The sequence below is a fragment of the Abramis brama genome (genome assembly GCF_963993115.1).
Source record: "Abramis brama genome assembly, chromosome: 22".
Lineage (NCBI taxonomy): Eukaryota > Metazoa > Chordata > Actinopteri > Cypriniformes > Leuciscidae > Abramis > Abramis brama.
In genome coordinates this window covers 30856488-30880580 of record NC_139984.1, presented here as the reverse complement: position 1 = coordinate 30880580, position 24093 = coordinate 30856488, and the positions used below count along the sequence as shown (strand labels likewise).

The following is a 24093-nucleotide window of genomic DNA, read 5'->3' as shown; positions in this document are numbered from 1 at the left end:
GACTAAAGAAACATTATCAGCAAGATGGTAGAAAACTGTAAAATTTTTGTCTACCCACTGCTACTTATACCAATGACAGAAATAAGCACAGCTATACTAACTAAATATGTGCACTGTAAAAAATAAAAAATAAAATAATTTATCAACTTTTTATCTTTTGTGAAATCAACTTAGATACTGTAATTAATGTGTTTCAGATAACATCATATTTTGAATTTCTATTAAACCAATCTCCTTTGTTTTATTAACTCAATTTTTTTATTTCAATGAACTCAAAATTTTAAGGCAAACAGGTCACTTACCTTTTTTAAGTTAAACCAACTATATTTTTTACAGTTGACTTTGAATTGACTTTGAAGTGCTACCTATTGCAAGAGCGTTGCTAGTGTGATGATATTGTATTGCAATAGGTCAAAGTCAATACTAAATCAAAACTAGTTAGCACATTATTTGTAATTGAAAGGATTTAATGGCTAAATATGGGTATGGTTACACTTAAAATAGTTACAAAATAGATGTATGTGATGATGATTAATCGTACACAGCATGTAATATGTTACCTGAGGGATAGAAAGAGGTAGAGAGAGACAGAGAGTAGATGGTATAAGAGGCAAAGAAAAGAGGCAAAGAGAGAGAGACCCAAGAAAGAGAGGCAGAGAATAATAGAGACAGAGCAAATGTTACAATCTTCTTTTATCCCTTCCTTTACCATGTGACTGTAACCCAAATGTGAGACAACTTCCCCCATCATACTAAAGGTGTGACAATCAGTTGTTCACATATTTTGGCCTACAGGCCTTGATCAGTATCATCACCTCTGTGCCTTTAGGAATTACAAACGGTCCTTGGGGAAAAAAGAGCGGGGTTGAAAGTAAAAGCAAATGTCTTTGTTCATTTTCATCCTTAAATAATAAATCTATTATTATAAGGTGAAATTATTGTGTCAGGTGGCGTGTGTCACACAAGAGAGGTGTCAAAAACCTGTGGATCCCGCCGCTTCCAGTGTGGGCAAGGCCACGAGAAGTGCATGTAGAGCGCCTTTAAAGGGGATAAATGACGGCCCCATGGTGTGTCCCACGCATGGAAGGTCTCAAAAAGTAGTCCTATATGAATTTAAAAAGGCGCACTAAAAAAAAAAAGCCATGACTTATTTGTTTTACACTGTAGCGCCATCTGTAGGCGAAACAGCAGAATACAAAACAGACTGTAAAAAAGGACTGATTGACCACTTTCTCTGTTGGAGAAAAGTTGAGAGTGAAGAAAAGTGATCAGGGTGGAAATAATAAACCTGTTATAATCATTTTACAATAAAGCCATTATTTAAACATAATTAGCTCACATGAACTAACACAGCAATATTTATTTGTTATTGCATTTATTAATGTTAGTCTAGTTAATAAACATACAAATGTTCATTTCTGAACGGGCAGGTGCTCATGAGCTGAGAAGTTAAATTGTTAGAGAGAATTCAGTCACAATAATTTGTTGTGGAGATTATCCTTCTTCTCCAGCATTACAGGTGGAGATGCGAGAGATGCCAATCCATTTAAAGTAATAGTTCACCCAAAAATGAAAATTCTGTCATCAAGTTGTTCCAAACCTGTATATATTTCTTTGTTCTGTTGGACACTAAAGAAGATATTTTGAAAAATGTTGGTAACCAGACAGTTGTAGGGCACCATTGACTTCCATTGTGTGGAAAAAAGCTATGGAGTAAGAAACTATGAAAAGGAATGAAACATGCTTTTTGTAATCATTCTTTTAATAAGTGATCACAGAAAATATTTCATACAAAAAGAAACATGTGAATATCTAGTTCATATTCCTGCTGCTCATCCTCATCATCGCTCACACACACTCTTCCTCGTGTGTGAATGAGCATGGCCGCACTGAACTCTGGGCCGGTTCTGCTCGGGTCTCCTCTACAGAGAGAGGAACATCCAGAGACTGATCCATTTCTACAAAAGATGAGCATCAACTTAAACACACTCTATTATTTCAGTGCAGATCTTCATTCAGAAACAAATGACACTAAACTCATGTTTTGAGCGCGAGTGTGTTAATAAATGAATAATATGTTGTTTAAAGAATAATCATACCCTCAGAGGAACAAACAGAAGTCCTCATCATCTTCCAGAGAGCAGACAGACAGCAGGACACTGATGGACAAACACTCCACACTGAAGAGCCTGGAGAGGGACAGATATTCAGTAACAGATAAACTATTACTGTAGGTTATTATAGCGCCATCTGCAGGATAATTATTGCAATGATATATTTATATCACTCTCTCACATGGAACTGTCACTTAAGTTTAAGACGACTGCAGTCTGTCACTGCCATAGACAGTAAAAGTCACTCCCACTTTAAGACACTGCCACTTCCGAGTTAAATACTAACAGCATTTATTCATCTTTGTTAAAGGTGCATTAAGCAACTTTTCATGTTAAAAATACCTGTTTTTCTAACCCATACATGCTTAAACAATTGCCTGATGGGCTGAATGAGCCCTTCTCTGATCACTGCGATTGCCTCTATAATCCTGTACAGTAAAATAAATAAGAGGGATTCGGGCCGAATCTGAGGCTGTAACGGTGCTGATCCACTTGTCCGACACGACTGTCGCGTGGTGTCGCGACGCCTCCCCACATTGGTACGTTGATGGGCGTTAACCGCTATGGGCGTGGTTTTGACCGAGTGGGAAATGTAGCGTATTAGAACAGAGGACCTGCGAGAGACTTCCCTCCGTCTCCATATGCTCTACTTCTATTGGATAGACGCGTCGCGTTTAACGGACTTCATTTGCATAAAGATGGGCATCGGCCAGCTTTTTGACGCGCAGCATTTTTTCAAATGAAGCGCCGCCTTCCCGGAATGCTTTGCGGGTGCGACAAAGTCGCTTGACGTCACCCATAGGAATATAGTGGAGCGCGGCGCGACAGAAGTGTTGCACGGACAAGTGGATCAGCACCGTAACACAGTCATGCGCGTTCAGTTGCAGTGTTGCAGTTTCATTTCTCGCCGAGGGGGGCATAGTTCTGCAAAAACTCAGAGACTTGCTCTTTGCACCTTTAAGGTTATTTAATAAAAAAAAATACAATTGTTAATTTCTGATTTAGGCTTAGTTTAAACATAAATGTATGTTATCAGTTGAATTTATGGAAAATTGTTGTAATAATTAAAAATTATGCGAGTAGCGTTGGTTCATCAAAACAGTTACAAAATTCCACCAAACAACAGCAAATCTCCTTCCACTCAGCTCTGATTATTATAAACAACAACATAACAATGATAACACCTTATGGTTTTCCCCCAACAACTTTCTTGTATCTGTTTTTCAATTCAAACGCAGGCTTTATGATTATGGTATGGGCAGATAATATAAAACAATAGGTTTGTTCACGTTCACGTTTTAATATTTCAGTTGTAGGTCGAAATAGTTCTGTTTTGCACAAAAACATTAAACTTCGCTATTCACGTTTTTTTTAACAATAATGTATTGAAAATGTTACTATACATTATACAAATGTTGTGATTAGTTACCTGTAATGGAGTTCGACATGCTCGTCTCTTCTGTCTCTGTCTCAGACTGAAATCAAGAGTGGCTTCAGTTAGAGACTGATCTGCGATCAGATCCAGTGTGGAGCGAGGAATTAACCCGCTCGCATTCATGGGATTAAAACAAACCTACAACTCACTCACATACACGGGTGGGAGGGGTGACACTCACTCACACACACAGCACAGGGAGGGGAATCCAACCCTCTTCTCCTTGTCATTTCACGGTCTCAGACACTGCCTAAATAAAAGCTGCTGTGTGACGGGTGTATAAGTTTTTATAAGCTACTCAACAGTAAAAGCCATCCTTTAAGGAGACAAACGTGGATTCAGGCAATAAGACGTGAAGCATTAGCTGGAAGAATGGGTACATTTTTATCAAATAGTTCATATTAAGTAGGCTAGTAAATATCAAAGTGGACGAATAGCAAATTGGCCCAAGCTACAGCTTGCTAACACACATGGCTAATATTAGCTTTCTAATAGCTAACTTGTCCCATCCTTTGAGAAATCAACTGCTTCCCTCTAACTTCCATAAAGCTGAGACTAGTGCTTTGATTATTACACTAGTTAAAGGGATAGTTCACCCAAAAATTAATATTATCCCATGATTTACTCACCCTTAAGTCATCCTAGGTGTATTTGACATTCTTCTTTCAGACGAATACAATCTGAGTTATATTAAAAAATGTCATGGCTCTTCCAGCTTTATAATGGCAGTGAACGGCTGTTTCTGTTTTTAAGTTCATTAAAGCTGACTACAATCATTACACACAGACTTCTGTATTAAAGCAAGGAAGGTAATTTTATTTTAGATATTTAGAATAGGCACAAAGAAGCAAATTACAAACAAAAGGACAAATACAATAGAAAAAACATACAAATTAAATAAAAGTTTTTCAGGCACAATAGCATAGGTTTATGTAACATGTAGTAAGAAAGAATACCTAAAATAGGCCCTACCGAAATTGAATAAAGTGTTCAATGTTCAAAAACACTATATAGTCTTTACTGTGCAGATTAAATATAAATTTATACATATTTAAGTGATTGGATCAAAAGCAGTGTTTTTTTAATTAACGTAACAATGAAACGTATTGCACAGTTTAAGAAGCTGCTCCAAGGATCTGATTTAGGACATACATTTAATGCTCCAGTCCACACGACGTGCTTTTTGACATAATTGTGTGTGTAGCTGTAAAAGAGAACTGAATTTGTGATCGCATGCATGTGAGGCGACATCTGTGCACATACTTCAGCTGTACTTTCAGCACGAGCGCCACACTGAAATAATAACAGCATCTGATAGTTTGGCAGTTCATTGGCATCAAAGACTATCTGATCTAAATGATTGTCTTTTTATTTTCTGGAATACCTGAGGGGTTTTCAACACAGATGTCGTCTTACATCTAGCCATGGTGCTGGACAAAGACATTTGGGCCCGGTTTCACAGACAGGGCTTAGATTAAACCAGGATTAGCCCTTAGTTCAGTTAGGACTGATTTAAGCAGCTTTTATAAACGTACCTTAGAAAAAACATTACTGGTGTGAATCTTGAGACAAAACAATGACACTGACATGTTTTTAGAAATGTGAGTTGCTTTCAGGTAAAACAGCTCAAGCATGTATTTGAGTCCGGGACTAGCTTAAGCCTGGTCTGTGAAACCGGGGGCTTATGTTTAAAGGTGCAGTACGTAACATTTTTTTTTATATGCACAAAATCTGATTTGGACTGGCTCGGCTAAAGTGCTTGTAATGTTATTTCATGTTTTAAGACACTCAGGTCTCCGTGAGAAGAGATTCAGTGTTTTCTCCACAACCGTTCATGACGACACCTACACAGTCACTGGAACTGGATCCCAATTCTTTCTTTCCTTTAAAACACGGGATCTGTAAAGAAAACAACAGAAAACTGAGCTTAGTGAAAAACACAATTACAAGACGACAAAACCAAAAATCAAACAAAATGTTGCCAAAGTCAAAGCTTAATTTACACATTTAAAGCACATTCTTTGACATTATTTGAAATATTCAAAATTTTTAATTGGTTTTTAAATAATTCTGTCTGATCCACAGGCTTCACACATACTTGATTTTCAATTAAAGATCAACTTTTTCACTCACGCCGTATACGTCGCGAACAGTAAATGAATGGTGACCAGTAAAAGGCCTGTTTTTGGTGACAATAGCTCCGTTCACAGGGACACCTTTAGTTTCAATCAGAATTAATTTAATCCAAACGTAGCGTTTACACTGATGCTAAATAAAGTGATCAGAACTGATTTTTTGACATGCACACACTGCATAAATATACAGTTCCCCGCTGTTGGTGCATATACTAACCATTTCCCTAATATTTGCCTCTTTTCCTTGTTTTAAAGAGCAGAATTAATCAGTATTTATTTCAGGTCCTGATTAGGAGACGAGCACATGAACCGTTGTGTCGTGCTGCTTACAGGGCTCCAGTCCAGACTAACTTTTTTTATTAGGAGCGCTGTAGCCCCTGATTAAAAATTTAGGGGCACACCTTAAATTACCTTCCAATGCAATTATTCGTACCCCCCCCCCCCCACACACACACAACTGTATTACTGACAAATGCTTTAATAATAAATAGATTTAACAAAATGAGTGACAAAATGGCTATTAGGAAGTGAAAATAGCCAATAAGCATCCTCTATGTTTACAATGGTAATTTAATCTTTTTTTGGAGTTTTCCTACTTCTTGAAACTTTTAGTTTTATAAATAGGGACAATCTTTAAAGGATGAACAAAAAATTATTTGATCAACACATTAAAAATAACATTTAAATATGATATTATAGTTTTCAAGTGCTGGAAAAAGATGTGTAGGCTACTGTTATAGGCATAGTTACAGTTAGTACTACATTAAATCCATAGTGAATGTTGCTGATCTGTGGACCTAAAGCCTTCTATAACTTGTTTGTTTATGGCACGATGTTTCTCCTGGTTTCCACATCAGTGCCGTTTGATCTGATATGGTTTATAACAGAATTCTGCGTCTAATCTGAATGTTTCTCACTGGATCTCACAGATATCTCATCTGTGGCTACATTCAAGACTCAATAAAAACATATCTATTTAACATGTATTTTGGATAATGTGACCTAATGTGATTGTAATGTGTGTGCAGGTGTGTAAATGTATTGTAATGTACAAATGTAAAGCGACCTTGAGCTACGGAAAGGCGCAGTATAAATAAAACTTCTTCATTGCGCCGTTACTACGTCATTGCACACGCGCAATCCTTTCCAGTTTCGCTTTTCCATCAATCCTCTCGATCGGATTATAAAAGGTTTAAAACACCCCTTACAATCCAAATAAAATTTTATTTGGATTTGGCCAACTGATGTGGTTACTAGGACTGGTGCGGTGAGGATATTTTCCCACTGGTTAATCGACGTGTGACAGCACCGGCATCACCCGCGGGGGGTTTTAAATCGCTAATTTAAAAGCAAAACTAAAATGCGCACGGCCGCACGCGTCCACAGAACATGGAGTGGCTCAAACTCTTTGACCCCGTTTAAATTGAAGGTGGACAGTAACGATGTACATTTACTTGAGTACACGGAGTATTTTTAGTATTTAGTATTTAAGTTTTTTTTTCTTTCTGTTCAGGTGTGTGTTAAAGCTGCAGGGCTGAGCAAATATGGGCAGAACTCTTTACTGCCCTAGTACTTCAAAAATCCTTTTAAAGGTATACATGTGAATTAAACGTGGCACAATGGCCTTCATCATCACAGTATGCTAATGCCTATATAGCACAAGGGGATTTCATCAATATGCTGATGGAGGACTGTTGGGACAGGATGGTTCTGTCGGGAGAGACGGAGTCGTTTCGTTTGCACCTCAGTGATATGTCTGTACCATTTGCTTTACAGAACATGTGCTTTCCACTACATACTGTTTATTTACTGGTGTGTTCTAATATGTAACTATGCCATGTTTGGTCTCATCTGACAGCTTATGAACTGAAATGAATGGTGATGAACTTAAAAGAGATATTAAAGTATCCTAATGTACAATCTAGGTACTATTGGTTAAACATGCATTGAGGAGAAGATGTTAATGTTCTTCTTCCCCTCTGGATCTCCACACATTTGCCTCATCTTTTGGTTTCATATCGGTTGGGTTTGGTGTTGGTATTTATTTAGTTGGTACTCATGTTGTGTCATGCGTGACAGTGTGACTGCCAATGCTTTCCTCAGGGTATTAAAAGGGTAACTTGATCTAGGAGAAAGGCTTTAACTCTGCCACTCCCACACACAGGTGTGCATTATTCGTTACAACTGAGTTTCTATACAGTATGTTGTTCCACTCTACTGTCTGAATATTTAAACATGTAACTTAATAAATAACTTTGTCTGCTTTAAAGGCTTTGAGAATCTTTCCTTTTATCACTCATCATGTTGAAAGCTAAAGTGATTATAACTTTCGTTATCTAAACGTTCAGGTTAAATCCTACGTTTTCCAAGACCTTTACCTTTAAAGAATAAGAGGTTAAAGAATAACAACAACTTTAATGGAGTCTGATTAATTATATCAGAGTCAGATAAATATGGCTGTATTTTTATGTCAATTAAGTTGTTTAATTTCTACAATTTCTGGTTTTATAACATTCTGAAAGCTCTTAACTCCACAGATAATAGTAACTGGTAGGGTTATTCACTAGGTTGCTTCAGAGGCATAAGATACTGTAAGTATTACATACAACAATAATAAAACAATGCATTGATATTTACTTTTTACTTTTGATACTCAAGTACTCTTTAAAACGAGTAGGCCTACTTCTGTTCTTTTACTTAAAGGACAATTCCGGTATTTAGCACTTTGAGTCTCTTTTCTGGTTTGTTTTGTATGAACTAGAGTGGTGGACACAGACATGTTGACGATGGGTCCTGTCTCGACATTTTGACTCGTTTAGAGTCGCCTTTGCCCGCTTCAGAGTGGCTGTCTACGGGCATGCTCAAACATGTCCTTAAAACTACCCTTAACGTTCGTTTTCAAAACTGTGCAACTCACCGAGTGGTTAATGGTGTTCGTTGATGTTCCAAAACAAGTAGCGTAGCGAAATACAGTTTTACAAAAGCATTATGTGGTCAAATGTGTATATAAGGAATAAAGATGCATATCGATTGTCGGCTGGGTATTTCGGCTCAAAACAGTGGATGAAACCTTACATAGAGACAGAACGCATTTAGGCCACGTCCACCATCTTAAAACTAAAAACAAAACAATATCTAAAAGCTGCTGTGTGACAGGGTGTGCAGCAAACAAGCTAAAAAAAAACAGCACTAGGTTTTTATAAGCTACTGAACCGTAGAAACCAGCCTTAAGGGGACAAAAGTGGATACAGGTAATAAGAAGTGGCTAAATTGGGATTCTGACACTCATTATAAACTCAAAATACACTACATGTGCAGTAAACATTTTGTCAACTGGTAAGTCAAATATCCAAATGTCAGTTTTATATAGTATATTTCTGTAAGCTAAGCTATCCTGTCACCGATTACATTCCTCTCCAGTGGCTGTAAAGCCTGTTTTATACTTCTGCGTTGGACCTACGCTGAAGCCTCTACGCTGTAGGCAACGCGTTGGTTTTCATTTATACTTCTGCGTTGTTGTCCGCGTTGACGCGCAATTACACTTGCAGAGGGAGCATGTGAAACCCGAGGGAGGGGTTCTAGCAGACCAATCACATCGCTTGTGTCCGCGTAGAGTTGACGCGTTGTTACATTTTTGGAGAGGTGCACGTCAGGGTACGCCGAAGGGTACGCGCGCTACACACAGCCTACGCCGTAGCTACGGCATTAGTTTGACGCAGAAGTATAAAACAGGCTTAAGTTCGTTCTCAGAGCAGTGATTCCCACACATAGACTAATTCGTGGCGGTGCGCCACAGAATCAACACCGACCGCCACATATTGCGTTTCGTTATAAAAAAAGTTTTACGCTATTTAAAACACACAGCGTATTCATTCAGCTGCATTTCCTTTCCCTGCTCTCCCTCCGTCTCTCTGTCACTCACGCGTCTCTCTCACAAGCGATTTTTTGTCTTGCCAAAGCTATTTGATCAGTGAGTGATGTAGATGAGAACGAGCAGAGAGAGAGGCCCGGTCGCGTGCGCGCGTCTTCAAACTGTCTTGCTCTCTCTCGCGCATATTAATCAAAATCAATTGAGAATTGACACAATGGTAAAAGATCGAAAGACCGAAGTTTCACGTGGAGCATTCGGGTATTTTTTTTCCTGAATTACTGCTGCGTTGCCTTATCTTCTCTGAAAAGCGTTCCGCCCATTCAGCTGACATGAAAAACACTTTCAATAAACAAAACAAGACCTATCCATTGATGAAATGTTTTCTGTGTTGAAAAATCTTGTGCGATGTCCTAACTGCCGGGATAATCACACAACGCGTACAATGCTGCTAATGACACGTCCGATTCGCAAACTAATGACTCCTTTGAACCGATTCAACCAAAACAATCTTTTAGTTTAGACTGTTTGCGGTAAATGCAGTTGGGTTGCCGAGGTCAAAACTCTAAATAAGCTATGAATCAAATAAACTTTTATATAAATAATGTTATGTCACTTTTTTACTCTTACACTGAATGTTTGGATTTTGTGAAGGTGTGAATCATTTTTGATTAATATTTAATATAATAAAGTCCCCACCCCCACCCCCGCCAGCCACAAATTGATTTATAATCTGTGGGAAACACTGGCAGGTTACACTCTATCAATTGCCTGCATCCCAACTGGACTTTGTGTACTTAAACGCTTGTTTTTTTGGGGTCGACAGCTTATAAAAATTAGTTCTGGTTTTTTTTAGCTTGTTTGCTGCACACCCGTCACACAGCAGCTTTTAGACATTGTTTTGATTTTTGTTGCAGGTCAGAAATGACACGGAGGAAGCTTCACGCAATACAAAGTCAATGGAGACGGTTGGATTGTTTTCCCCCGGTGGAAGAGGTTTTAGGATGACGACGAGTGTCTTTTTGTCTCTTTATGCTTCTTCAATCCAAACCATAGGAATCACTTTATAATAACTTTAATATCAACATCTTATCCGCTTAACACATCATTAGGACCACAGTGCTGCTCCCATTCATCCCTAAAAGCTTAAATTTAAGTAATACTTGCCATCCAGTGTTTCCAGAAGCAAAAGCACAAGATGATGATGATGATGAAGACTGGAATTAAAGCATAATGCCCTCGGAGGTCAGAGGAGCTGGGAGGTGTTGGGCTGATGGAGGAGTGTGGAGGAGATGTAGTGGAGGAAACTGGAGCTTCTGGAAGAGACAACAGGAGCAGAATTAATTAAGAGGAATATACACTCAAATCAAATGACCTTTACCTTAAAACCACCTAAAAACATTAATGATCAATCCTACTTTAGCAACTGTTAACATCTGTCAAACTATCAGACAAACTATCAGACAAGTCTGTGCCACAGAGTTCAGAGAAAGAGCAAAAGCTCTTAAAGTCCTAAAGTTGTCCAGTTAGGACATGTCATTTTTGTAATAAAGACATTTTAATTAAGGAGTGCCTTGGTTATCAGAGAATTCTTTCTCTACACTGCCTCTTAGATGTTCTACCTTGGACCGAAGAGCACCCAAATTAAACTCAAAAGGAATTGAGCACGCCATTCATCTTGAATCTAAAGAGCAAAAGCTTGTCTGATAATTTGGCAGATAACAGTTGCTAAAGAGTCTGAGGTGTGTTTGCACAGCTTTAAACAATTTTTTTAAGAAATAATGTAAGCAAGTTCCCCCCCCCTCACCTAAATCATATCACTTATAAACGTTTTCAATTGAGTCTTTTGCAAAAGCCCTTGTTTATTTGGATTCAGTCTCTGCAGTTTTAAGAGATGTTGTGTGATTTGTAAAGACTAGATAAAATGCTTTGCAATGTTGCAATTCATTCCAGCTAGAGTAGGTAAAAACTCCAAGAGCACAATCATGACCCTTTGTAGGGGTAAAACCTTTGAACAAAAAGATGAATAAATATATGATAAGATGGCAAATTAAGAGCAATATTTTATTGTGTGTTTATTCACGTGCATTACCGGTAATCGGAGTGAGAGATCTTGAGGCAGGAGCGATGCGTGCTCATATGGACAAAAAGAGCGAATAAAATATAAGATAAGATGGAGCAGTATTTTACTGTCTGTTAGCCAACATGCATCAATCAGTGTCTGGTAGATTTAAACAGTGAGAGATCTTGAGGCAGGAGCGACGCTAAGTTGTGGCTGGCGATACGCTGATAGGTGATAGACATCCATTATAGACAAAAAGAGCAAATAAAATATAAGATAAGATGACAAATAGATAAATAAGAACAGGATTGCATTGTCTGTTTGCACATGTGCATAAATCGGCAGAAGCAGTTTTAACATTAAGTGACATGGCATCTGACGCACAGAAGCCAATGGCACATGTCACTATGCGTATTGGCACATCCGGTGGCACATCCGGTCTTCATTGGCATGTGCCAGTGGATAGTGGCATGCGTCACTGACATTATTGGCATGTGCCAGTGGTGGATAGTGGCATGTGTCACTGCACTGACATCGCAACACACTGACACTGACATGTCACCTGACTGACACCGAGTCGTGGAACATGTCACCGTGTTGCGACACCTCCAGTAGTGACTGACAGATTAATTGAACACCTATAGCCTACTGACGTAATTGTGGCACAAAATCCTAAATAAATAGCCTAATTTTGTGATTTTTAAAATATCAATTAAACGAATTAAAGTGCATTAATATTTTTTTCAAACGTGTTATTTGTGTCAGTGTCACGTCTGTGTTTGGTTGGTATGTGCCACTGAATGTTTTGTAATACCAGAGCTACTTTATGTTGTTTATCTCGCAAAGTCACAAACGGCCCATTCTAGGAAAGACACAAAATAAATCTATCATGGGTCACTACGAATACAGTCGCGTCCGTTACTGTAAACCTTTATTTTTGCGTGATGCTGCACAGACGCACACCAGTAGGTGTTAGTATAAGTGAGTGTAACAGTGGCCAGCGCATCTGTGGCTTTAGGCTAATATTTCAAAAATAATTGTATCGAATTATGTATGTTGTAGGCTACACATTAACTTAGCGATGTTATAAATCATATTTTTTGACAGCATAAAGCAAATTGTTATGCAAGTGGCATATGACGCAATCCATTGGCACATCTCACGTTTTAGTGACACATGCCAATATCCACTGGTACATGCCAGTTGGCCTGTGTCACTAAAACTGGCATGTCTCTTTATGTTGTGGCACCTCCAGTAGTGACACCTGCAGCTGTCTTGTATGGCAAGACACTGGCACATGACAATGAAGACCGGATGTGTCACTGGATGTGCCAATAAGCATAGTGACATGTGCCATTGGCTTCTGTGTGTCAGATGCCATGTCACTTAATGTTAATACCGCCTCGGAGTGTCTCTGGTACATGTAAACAGTGAGAGGTCTTAAGGCAGGCGAGATGCTTGGAGCTGACGCGCGCTCCATTATGAACAAAAAGAGCGAAATGCAAGATAAGATGGCAAATAAGAGCAGGATTGGGTAACACTTTAGAATACTGTTCCTTCATTAATGAATAATTACACAGGAACAAATGAGTAACGTATTATTAACATTCTAGTAACTACTATTAACTAACAAGAAACTCTGATTAACAAATTAGTAAGTAATAGTGCTCAGATGAATGTAGTAGTTCATTATTAGCTAATCAATAAGTACTATTTTTTTCATACCTCCCAGAGAACTACTATCTACAGGTTCATAATTAACATGAATAATGCATAATATATTATACAAGGTAATGGTAACCCACTAGTAATGCCTCAAGTATTACTACATAATTTTAAAGGAACTACTAATTATTTGGATCAGTATCTAAAGTGAAAAACATGATAACAACCTAATATTGACTGAAGTCATTGTAAGCTTTTGAGATTTTTGTAAGATTTTGAATAGCAATTCCTTCCAATGGATTTGGTAACACTTTAGTCATTACTAGTGTGTTCCCATGATCTTCACTTTAGAATACTGATCCAAATAATTAGTAGTTCCTTTAGAAAGATGTAGTAACACTTGATTCATTACTAATGGGCTACCATTACCTTATATTAAACATTGTGCATTATAAATATTTATTAACCTGTATATAGTAGTTCTTATAGTCTTCAGTGAGGTATGAAAAAAAGTAGTTATTGATTAGCTAATAGTGAACTACCACATCCGACTGAGCACTATTACTTACTAATTCGTTAATCAGAGTTTCTTGTTAGTTAATAGTAGTTACTAGTTACTAGTGTTACTAATGCATTACTCATTTGTTCCTGTGTAGTTATTCATTAATGAAGGAACAGTATTCTAAAGTGTTACCCAGGATTGCAATGTCTGTTTGTACATGTGTATCAGATTTACTGGCAGATTTTAAAAAGTGAGAGATCTTGAGGCTGGCGCGAGGCGCAGCTGTCAAGACTCGCGCTCCGGATTAAAACGGCGGAAAAGTAAAGTAAGGTGGCAAATGGGTAAGCTAAATAAAATAAGTAGTAAACGCGGGATGCATGTCTAACTGTCTATTTGACCATATGTATCAGTCGGAGTGCCTGGTATTAGCTGTAAGACAGGTAAGCGTTTAGTTAATGGTGAATATTGGCCTATTGTGCGTTACTTTCTTGCCCGCTGGCTACAGGTGATCCGCGCTGCATTTTGTTTAAAATACACCTTATATATTGTGTAAGGTCCCGAGGCAGGCGCATGTATCCATGACGGGTCGAGTAGCAGTTCCCCTGCCACGCAGAGATTTACCCCCTCTCGTTAAACATATTATAGTAATATTATACTCACTGTTGACAACAAGCGTGGCATTCACCTCACACACTTTCTTTCCAGTGTAGGCTTCTGCTTTATAGAGTCCTGATCTGGAGATGTCCACATTCTGAATGATTAGAGATAAACATCCTTTCCCTAATATGAGTGAAACTCCAGGTTCTGGAGGATCATCATAGACCCAAGGCTTCTGCGCAAAAAGAACAGCATATTTCTTATTGTCTTCTTGAAAAATAATCTTCACTTGATCGGCTTTCTCCACTTCTTCGATGTTGAAGAATATTGTAACATTCTGTCCATCGATCGCCTCGAACTTCGACCCAGCAACAACCAGAGCTGTCAATCATAACCACTGTATTAGAATAATCAGAAATAAACTGACAGTACTTTTTTCATCAACCCATTAAATAAACAGTCTACATACCCGATAAAAGTACCAAAAGCAACGTGAAAATAGTATACATCTTCAGAAAAGCACCAGGATATATGAAAACAAAAAAGACTCAATCTGCTCAGCTAACGTTAGCTACTAAGCTAGGCGAGTTAGCTTAACTTGACCGGTAACATTTAATCGTTTAAATTTCTTCTCTTTACGAAATTTGCAGCATAATGTGATACTGCCCTACACATGTAATTTGTGGAATTCCACTGAATAAGATAAATCCTTATTTAAAGTTCAGTTTTATGTTATGAAGAATAGCGCCTCACGCAAGCGTACTTGTTTAGGATCTGTCAGGTTGTGAATCTGCGCACGCGCGCTTGCGGCCCTGCCCTGCCCTGCCCACACTCCTTCCGGTAGTGATAGGAGAAACGAAGCTTTGAAAGAATTGAACCAATTGATTCGCAAAATGATTCATTGTTTCGAAAATCCGCACAATGGGGACTCCCCCCGGTCAACAGTGGTAAAGCACCTTGAATTTGGTCTCGAGGCCGGCGGTATCAATAAATTAAAAAAAACGCACACAAATCTTTTAAGTATTATAAAATGAATATGAGTTTTGAGAATCTGGAGATTTATAATAATACTTATAATAATAATTACCGCATACTACTTGTGTTGCTATATTGAGCTGACTGATCAACGAAGTGAAACTCACTATATTAATGGCTGCTTTTCTGAAATGGCTAACAAAGGCGAGCCCGATCTTTTAAGCCTGTTAAGATTTTTACATTTTTAAGAATAAGATTTTTAAAGAAGCCAAATTTCAACCATACCGTATATTATAGTCTGTGTCAACGTGTACATATTCACACTTAGATTTTTAAAGGTCATATTTTTATTATCGAAATATCTACTGCGTTTGTTATGTAAAACAGATTATTAGGTGGTAAAATAATTTACTTACTCGTGACATTGTAGGTTTCCGAAGAGAAAACGCTTACAAAACATTTTAGCCTAATGGCTACCTTCGACAGTAAAGCGTAGTTTCTCGATCAGGTTCTTGGCTTTTTCGGCTCAGTCACTGTTACCCTTGTTACAACCCCCCACACACACCCAATATGCAGCGCAAATTCCTTCCTGCAGCCAATGGAATATGTCTGTTACCTCAAACTGCCTAAAGGGGCGGGTCTAAAGAAGGTTGCATCAGCTCTTTCAGTCCGTTGTTGAAAGGAAAAGAAACACGACAGTTGAGTCAGTGATGGCGACAGCAATGGCGGCTGGTCACAGCGAAGTTGTTAGACTGGCAGTTCTTTTGAAGTATTTTTTATGTTCTTAAACTTAATCAAACATGTCATGTTCACTATATGGTTTCATTAAGACAGGAGACCTGCAGGTGACCGGTGATTGTCTTAAATCCACTGCAAACAAGTTAAATGTATTTATTCTTATGCATCCCATGCACTATATGAATTAATACATTCAAATCTAAAACAAAACATCTGTTTATACAGACACACATTATATATATGAGAAAGAGAATTGCACTGATTTATAACAATGGATTTATACATTTATAACAAACTGCATGTCAAGCATTTTGTCTGTTCTTTCTGCCATGTTGTTCTTGTAGTCTCCACTATGGTTTGCAGTCCTGCATGAGGAGGATCCAGTTGCTCAGAGAAAGCATGTATGTTTTTTTTTTAGATTGCAGAAGCAATCTAAATATAACTAAACATTGGGTGCTAAACCACACTTTGGTATATCTGCACTTTTTCACAAAGACCAACACTGCTAAGTTAAATGTTTATAAAAGGTTTATTTTAAAAAAAAAAAGGCTTGAAAAATCCACAGAGCTGAGGTTACAGCGTCAGTGCAGGAAGTCTTCATGATCCACTGAATCCCCTTTGTGTTTCTTGTGTTGAAAGCAAGATAAAGGAGACAAAAACTGGAAAAATGTATTATAGTAGGCTAACGTATATCAGGGCTCGAATTTCGGCGCGTAATTGCGGGTATTGCGCATCATTTGATTAAATCCCGCAGGTCTCCCGTTTATAATGCGGGAAATTACCGCAAACATTGATTTACTTTAACTTGTAGATTGTATGAGTAAAAGAACGAATGAATCCACACAGATTACAGACTCTCTCTCTCTAAATGTGTTGCACAAGGCAGGCGTCGATACTAGGCTACACGCTGGCGTTTTCGGGATCATTTGCACAAACGGGCCAGCATTGCATCGTAACTAAAGTTTATCATTAGGACGTATTTTTAAGTCTTACCAGTTTAAACATTCAAGCGATTTTAAACTATTCAGTACGGTGTTATTTTACACATGATTACTTTATGCAGTTTCTGTATTTCTGTATTAGCCTACTAATACAGTATATAATATAATATATATATATATATGAATATATATATATACATATAATATATATAATATAGTGTTAGACCCAAAAACTTTTCTCTGTATTTGTATCTTTATTCTATGGTATGTATTTGTAGTTTTTATTTTTTTTGATTCAAAGATTGAAATCAAGCTGCCTTATGTAAACTCTTAACAACAAAATGACCCCATTGAAATCACCCCCCCCCCCCCCCCCCCTTAAAAATAACCCATTTATTCTTTATTGCACATTTATTTATAAGAAATTAAAAAGGATATTCTCATATCACACGCCTCTGTTATATTTAACCCGTTTTTGAAGCCGTTTCTCTGTTTACACAAGGATGATTAATAGAACGAGTTTAACCATTACCAGGCTGTTTGTGGTTTGTTAAATACTTTATCCAATAACATATGCTTTATAAATAAAAATATTATAAATATAAATATTTTTTTATAAATAAGCTTTATAAAGCATAATCTATTATCTGATAACATCCTCAAAATTTACTAATTTAGAGAGCAATAATAAACTAAGCATTCTTTAATACACAAGTTTATTAGATTCAGATGTTGATAATATATAAACGTGTTCTTTAAACGTCTTATCTTACCTTTTAAATGTGCGTCATAAACGGCCTGGGCTGCGCTCCCCCAAAAGCATCGTAAAGCCTATTTGATCGTAGAATAATTGCCATCAATAGTCTCTACGGTTAATTTAGCTTTCGATGCTTTTGGGAAACACAGCCCTTTTCTGGTGCAACTCTAAACAATTCGAAACAGCGAAATAGTCTCCGGAGAAGTGGTAAAAAGGCTGATCGCTCCGCGGCCGGTAAACATCTTTGCACTATCATTGTTTGTTCTCTGAGTCTGAGGTGAGGTGTCTGCTGCTGCATGTCATTATGTGTGCTCGCTCGGAGGCTCCACCTTCTCTGAAATGGAAATTTCCCCTGGCTCATTTTTCTGTTCAGTCTGTCGAGTAGGGATGGGATAAACTAAGCTTCGAATCAGTTTCAGTCAGTTTCGATTCATTTTCGCCACACGCTGTGACTGACCCCTGCTGGTTAGATAGTAATGCAACAAACACTTAGGCCAAACATGCATAAAAACACCTTTTACAAACATAAATCAAATGTTTTATTGAAAGTAAAATCGATAAAATGCAATTAATCTAATAAGATGGAAGATCAAGTGTCTGTTTAACCTATGTGTTATAAGCGATTTGATTAATAGGGTCGGGAACAGACCACACAATCGCACATATGTCTAGAGACCTACTCCAACGAAGTTTTAAAGTGAAGTTAACGCATCTTAACGCAGGAGAGATATTTTGAGATAGCGTATTTTTTTACGATATATTGACATTTATTGTGCGATTTGGTTAGTTTAGTATTTAGACTAGATTTATGTTTACATAGGCTATTAGATTAGATAGGCTACAACAGTGACATATAGGATAGATATAATTACATCAGTATACAGGCAGATAGAGAGACGGATAGATAGATTAATATAGATTAATAGATAGGCTAGATAAATAGATTAATATTCAAATGTGGGTATCAAATTGTGGCTTGATTTCTTTTATTAATATATATATATATATATATATATATATATATATTTTATTTTTATTTTTATTTTTTTAAGGGCTCGTTGTCAACAAGGCAAGTGACTTTTCCCAAATATCACAAACATCTTAAAAGCAAACATTGTCTCACGTTGCAAACACCTGCCATAATATTATATTTTGGATATATCATAAACACACAGTTATTCAAAACCTAAAGCTCTTCTTTCATGAGCTCTATATTTCTGTACAGGATTGAAAGTACAGTTTTTACCAACTGCTTACACACAAAATCTTTTCATGTCACACGATTTTTGAAACCTCTCACTCAAAGTGCAAAACTACATGCCAAATCTTCAAAACCATAAGCAGGAAGTGACTTGCTTTCCTTTTCCAAACACAACCAATCAAAACGCTACACTTATTTACCTGGGGCACGTTCAAGTTCAAAACGGTGCGCAACGTTGTGCTACGGTTTCCGGGTTGAACGTCATGTTTCCTGGAAACGGCGTGCACCGGTGTGCAACGGGGTTTGAGACATAGATATCGGCTGAGTCCCAATTCGCCTACTTATACTACGACCTAAAAGTATGTACTTTTTTTGTGAGGAAAAAGTACATACTTTTGAGTGTGTAGCAAAAGAGTATGCACGTTCTGGGACATACTTCGATGACGTCATGCAACGTGAACTTGAACGTGGTTGCCTAGTTACGCACACCTCGACTGTTAACAAAACATTTTACATTTCATTCATTCTTATATGTCCAATATAATTTTATTTACTATTCCCATCTTTTTTTCCACAATACATTTACAATGTGTTTTACCAAATTGAGGAGTGAAGCAGGGCGTCGTCATAGATCAACCAGACGCAGGTCGTTTGTGAGGCGGCTGGTTCTGACGTTCATGTGCAAATGTGTGTAACGAAAGCTATTATTTTCTGAGTTAAAATATTTAAAGTTTAAAGTGTAACTATTGTTTAACGTATTTTATACTTAATCTTAATCTTATACTTATGTATAATACTTAAAAATACCCCGATGAAAATGAACCATGCTTTTATAGTAAAAGTGTAGTAACCATTCTTTGGTTGGACTGATAAAGTTAACATTTGTACAGCCACAGTATTCCTACAAATAAGTCAAACAGAAACATCAAAATAAATACATAAAAAAGACACTTGCATGACACTGTACTAGAGCCTTTTTCTATGAATAAAAGTATGTCTTTAATAACGAGCAATAATCACATGAAAATGATTGACATGCAAACGGGACAGTTATCAGCAGTGTAACTGATCTGATTATGACAAAATAATCGAGTATCTGATGTCATGTGACAAGTCAGATAAGCTTTTCCACTCTTGCAAACAGAGGTAGGTTATGAGGTGTGGAGAGACATCATGTATCACTGGAACATAAACAGACGGGGACCAATTTGCAATTAATATAAACTTTCTGACAGTGTGTGGGACATCCGACTACTTTCCAAGAAGTGGCGCAACTGATTTACAAATATCGCAATAAATATGTACAGGAATTGAGGCAGTAGCCAATGACAGCACTAGGAGTAAAAGCTGCAGGATTGTGTATGAGTATACAAATATGTACGAGTATCATACGGATTTGACAACTTGTTAAATCTTGTGAATTATTAAGACTTTCAGACTATGTTTGTACTGATTGGGCTATGGGTTTTGTGAGAAAAGTTTTAAGAAACAACAAATGCTTGATAAAATGTTTGATTTAGGGTCAAAACCAACACATACATACCATTGCGAATATTTGCCTTTGCAGCTGTCCGTCTCCTCCGTTTACTTCTCCTCAAACAATAATGGGCTGACTGAGTCCGAAAGGCCCTTTTGGTCTTTTCAGCTGAAAAAAGAGAAAAGAAAATATCATTATGTATAATAATATATAGGATTATTTAAAGGGAAAAGTACTGATTTACCTTACAAATATTGGAAGTTACATTATAAAGCATTAAAAGCATAGCAAGTGTTGTGGTTAATATGCATTTACAACAAATATCACTTTAAAACTATCAATACTGAGGTAAAAGCATGGTCAGTTTTTTGAGTACTGTCCTTTGCTACACCAATCACAGTAAAAATAAGGTTACTGAGGTTTAAAGCATGGTAAGTGTTGTGGTTACTGTGCATTTACAATAAGTATCACATTAAAACTACCAATAGTGTGGTAAAAGCATGGTGATTACTGTCTTTTTACAACACTTATCACAGTAAAACCAATGTTACTGTGGTAAAAGCATGGTAAGTGTTGTTTTTACTGTGCTTCTACTACAAATACAACTTTGGAAAGAATTGTACTATTTTAATCTGATATGAATATCTAGGCCTATAGCACGTCACGTGACAGGCAGTGTTTAATCACCCTATTTTGAATTAGAAAGCAATGAAACGCAAAGTCTCCGTGGAGATGGCAGATATAATGGCAGATTAATATCCACAAACAGAAAAGACATTATATCATTATTAGAACAGCGTATTTATTTACTTACCAACATCTGACACACGTGAACTGATGCCAAATATCGCGATGTGCTCGGAACGAGACTTCTTCAGCGCGATTTCCTACTGATAAAATATAATTTTACAAATATAAATAAAATATACAAATATAAATTTTATGATGGCAGGACAATGCAATAGCTACAATAACAGAGAGGTTAACGTCTTTATGGTATTTGGCCGTTTTACCTGCAGTTGAGTGTTGTTAAACTCACCGCTGAATGATCACGTGCGTTGTTAAACTCACCGCTGAACGCGCTAAACCTTTGCGGGGAATTTGATATCAGATTGCGAGGGGTTTTACACATCAAAAACCAGTTGGAGGGCCAGATAAAAATTATCTGGGTGCCGCCATTTGACTCGCCCTGGCATAGATAATATTTTGTAGCCCAATGAGAAAAAAGGGAGTAAATAATTAAAACAAAATGAACAGCATTAGCTGCTACGTGTGAAAAGAAACCTGCTTTGGATGTATTATGTTCAGGACAAACGTAATAGCACTGCAATAGATTGGCTATATTAGGTTAAGGACCAACGTAATAGCACTGCTTATATTAGGTTCAGGACCAACGTAATAGCACTGCTTATATGTTGGCATGTAACGTAATTGCGATTTGCAAAATAGTTTCCTCAGAACGTATTTCATGTGATACAGGGTTGGATTGTTATACACTGAACTACTGATTATACTGAGACTTTTCAGTTTGCACGTTTACGTGGGCCTGCTTAAACAAATGTGAACTTAAGCAAAAACTTAATATAATACAAACTGAAGAACTGTTTGCTAGTACATTTCTACAGTAATATATTGAAATGTATTGGTTTCACTTTTCAGGATGAGATTCACTGGCAGGACAGGGCTCAGGATTCGCTTCACACAGCTTTGTTTATGTGATTTGTGAGGACATTCCATAGGCGTAATGGTTTTTATACTGGACAAACTGTATATTCTATCCCCTTACACCCTATCCCTAAACCTACCCATCACAGGAAACATTCTGCATTTTTACATTTTTAATAAAACACTGTTTATGTTTTTAAAGCCATTTGAAATATGAGGACTCAGGAAATGTCCTCATAAGTCACGATCAAGTTGTAATACCCATGCCATTATACAAATGTGTGTCCTCACAAATCACACACACACACACACACACACACACACACACACACACTGTTGAGAAGTTGTGTGTCCCTAAGCGTCAAGGTGCCAAGCATGTGCCACACCCCACTTAGCTTGTGAATTTTCCTATTAAGTTTTAGCTCCACCCACCTAATCTCAAGCCAATTAGGACACTATCAGGCCTTATAAATTGCACCTGTGCTCACAGCACCTTCATTCTGGTGCACATGGATGCACTGTGCAGAGGACTGAGTTCTTCCTTTGTTTTTCCCTGCGTGTGTGTATTTGACCATGTAAGTGCTTTTTTTGACACTTAATTATTATTCTGTATTAAGTTTATCCTAAATGTGTTTATTTTGCTGTATTTCTTGCTTAGGCATGTTCTTTAGTTATTTACATATGTATTTGAGATTATATTATGAGTAAATGACTTCATGTATTGTTTAAATTCCTTTATTTCCTGTGGATTTCATGTTATGTTTATTGTGAACTAAAACATTGTATTTCTGTTCTTGTAGAAACCACACGCTCACACACATACATTAATAAAGAAAGATGCTGTGTAATTGAAGTGACTGGACTGGATTGTTCTTACCGACACCTCCACTGGTTTTCAAGCCACACTGAAAAAAATGATTCATTGACTAGTTGAATTTACTAAAATAAATTGTTAATTGGATCCACATAATTGATTTTAGCTACATTTAAACAAATGCATTACGTTGAACTAAGTTCAGCTTGATGCATTTGTTTAAATGTAGCTAAAATCAATTGCGTGGAACCACTTACAATTTTTTTTTTTAGTAAATTCAATGATTTCAGTAAATTCATTGAATTTTCTAAATGTTTTTATCGTAAGTGGTTCCACGCAATTGATTTTAGCTACATTTAAACAAATGCATCAAGTTGAACTTAGTTCAACGTAATGCATTTGTTTAAATGTAGCTAAAATGAATTACGTGGAACCAATTAACAATTTTTTTTAGTAAATTCAACTAAGTCAATAAATCATTTTTTTTCAGTGCAGCCACCTACATCTCTCTATCAATCCTCCTACACACACTCACACACTCGCACACTCACACACACTCAGACACTCACACACACTCACACACTCATTGATCTCCATCTAGTGTTGTAATGATGTAAAACAGTGGTTCTCAACTCTAGTTCTCGTGACCCATTGCTCTGCACATTTTGTATGTCTCTCTTATCTGACACACTCAGTTCAGTTCATGGAGTCTCTCTTAACGAGCTGATGATCTGATTCAGGTGTGTTAAATAAGGGAGACATACAAAATGTGCAGAGCAATGGGTCCCGAGGACTGGAGTTGAGAACCACTGATGTAAAATACAGAAAAAGTCACTGAATTAATCCTTTTAGTGAATGGATTCAACATATTTGAATAACTGGAACAATCAGCAGCTTTTACAGAAAATAGGAATAGTGGATGTAAGAAAGTGTCAAATGAGACTTGAATACTAGTGAATAGAGCTAAGACTAAATGCTGATCAGTTTATTCAAGTATTTTAATGTTACCTCATTGGCATTATAGCAAGGCCTGGGAAACTCATGGAAATGAATAAAAACTTAAAGTCAATTTCTAGAGAAAATGCAATTCTATAGTTCTAGAATATTAGTTCTAAACAACAACCCTTTTTTTACTACACAAACATGT

At 37.1% G+C, this 24093-nt stretch overlaps 2 protein-coding genes across 4 annotated transcripts in view; one reads left to right on the top strand and one right to left on the bottom strand.

Annotated features, from left to right (window-relative positions):
- LOC311072984 (uncharacterized protein) overlaps positions 1-24093 on the top strand; it is a 1552487-nt gene that overhangs the window by 723092 nt on the left and 805302 nt on the right. The gene's annotated exons all lie outside the window — the stretch shown is intronic.
- Positions 4345-15939, bottom strand: LOC311073239 (uncharacterized protein). 3 transcript variants are annotated; one of them, XR_014604123.1, is made up of 4 exons: positions 15770-15939; positions 14442-14759; positions 10720-10868; positions 4345-5448 (listed from the first exon to the last, which is right to left on the bottom strand). XR_014604123.1 is itself a non-coding variant. In XM_084098778.1 (4 exons), the coding sequence occupies exons 1-4, from the start codon at positions 15776-15778 to the stop codon at positions 5338-5340; spliced, it is 441 nt and encodes a 146-aa protein (XP_083954904.1). In that variant the 5' UTR covers positions 15779-15927; the 3' UTR covers positions 4345-5337. The 3 variants fall into 3 exon arrangements, 1 of the variants encoding a protein (XP_083954904.1); XR_014604124.1 differs by having other exon boundaries at positions 14442-14775; positions 15770-15914; XM_084098778.1 differs by having other exon boundaries at positions 14442-14613; positions 15770-15927.

Bases quoted from the DNA above. Each gene is read 5' to 3' on its own strand.
- LOC311073239 (XM_084098778.1), bottom strand. The intron at 10,869-14,441 runs GTGAGTATAATA...TGTCTCTTCCAG, and splicing joins TGCCACGCTTGTTGTCAACA to AAGCTCCAGTTTCCTCCACT. The intron at 5,449-10,719 runs GCAAGTATTACT...TTTTCTTTACAG, and splicing joins GCTTCTGGAAACACTGGATG to ATCCCGTGTTTTAAAGGAAA.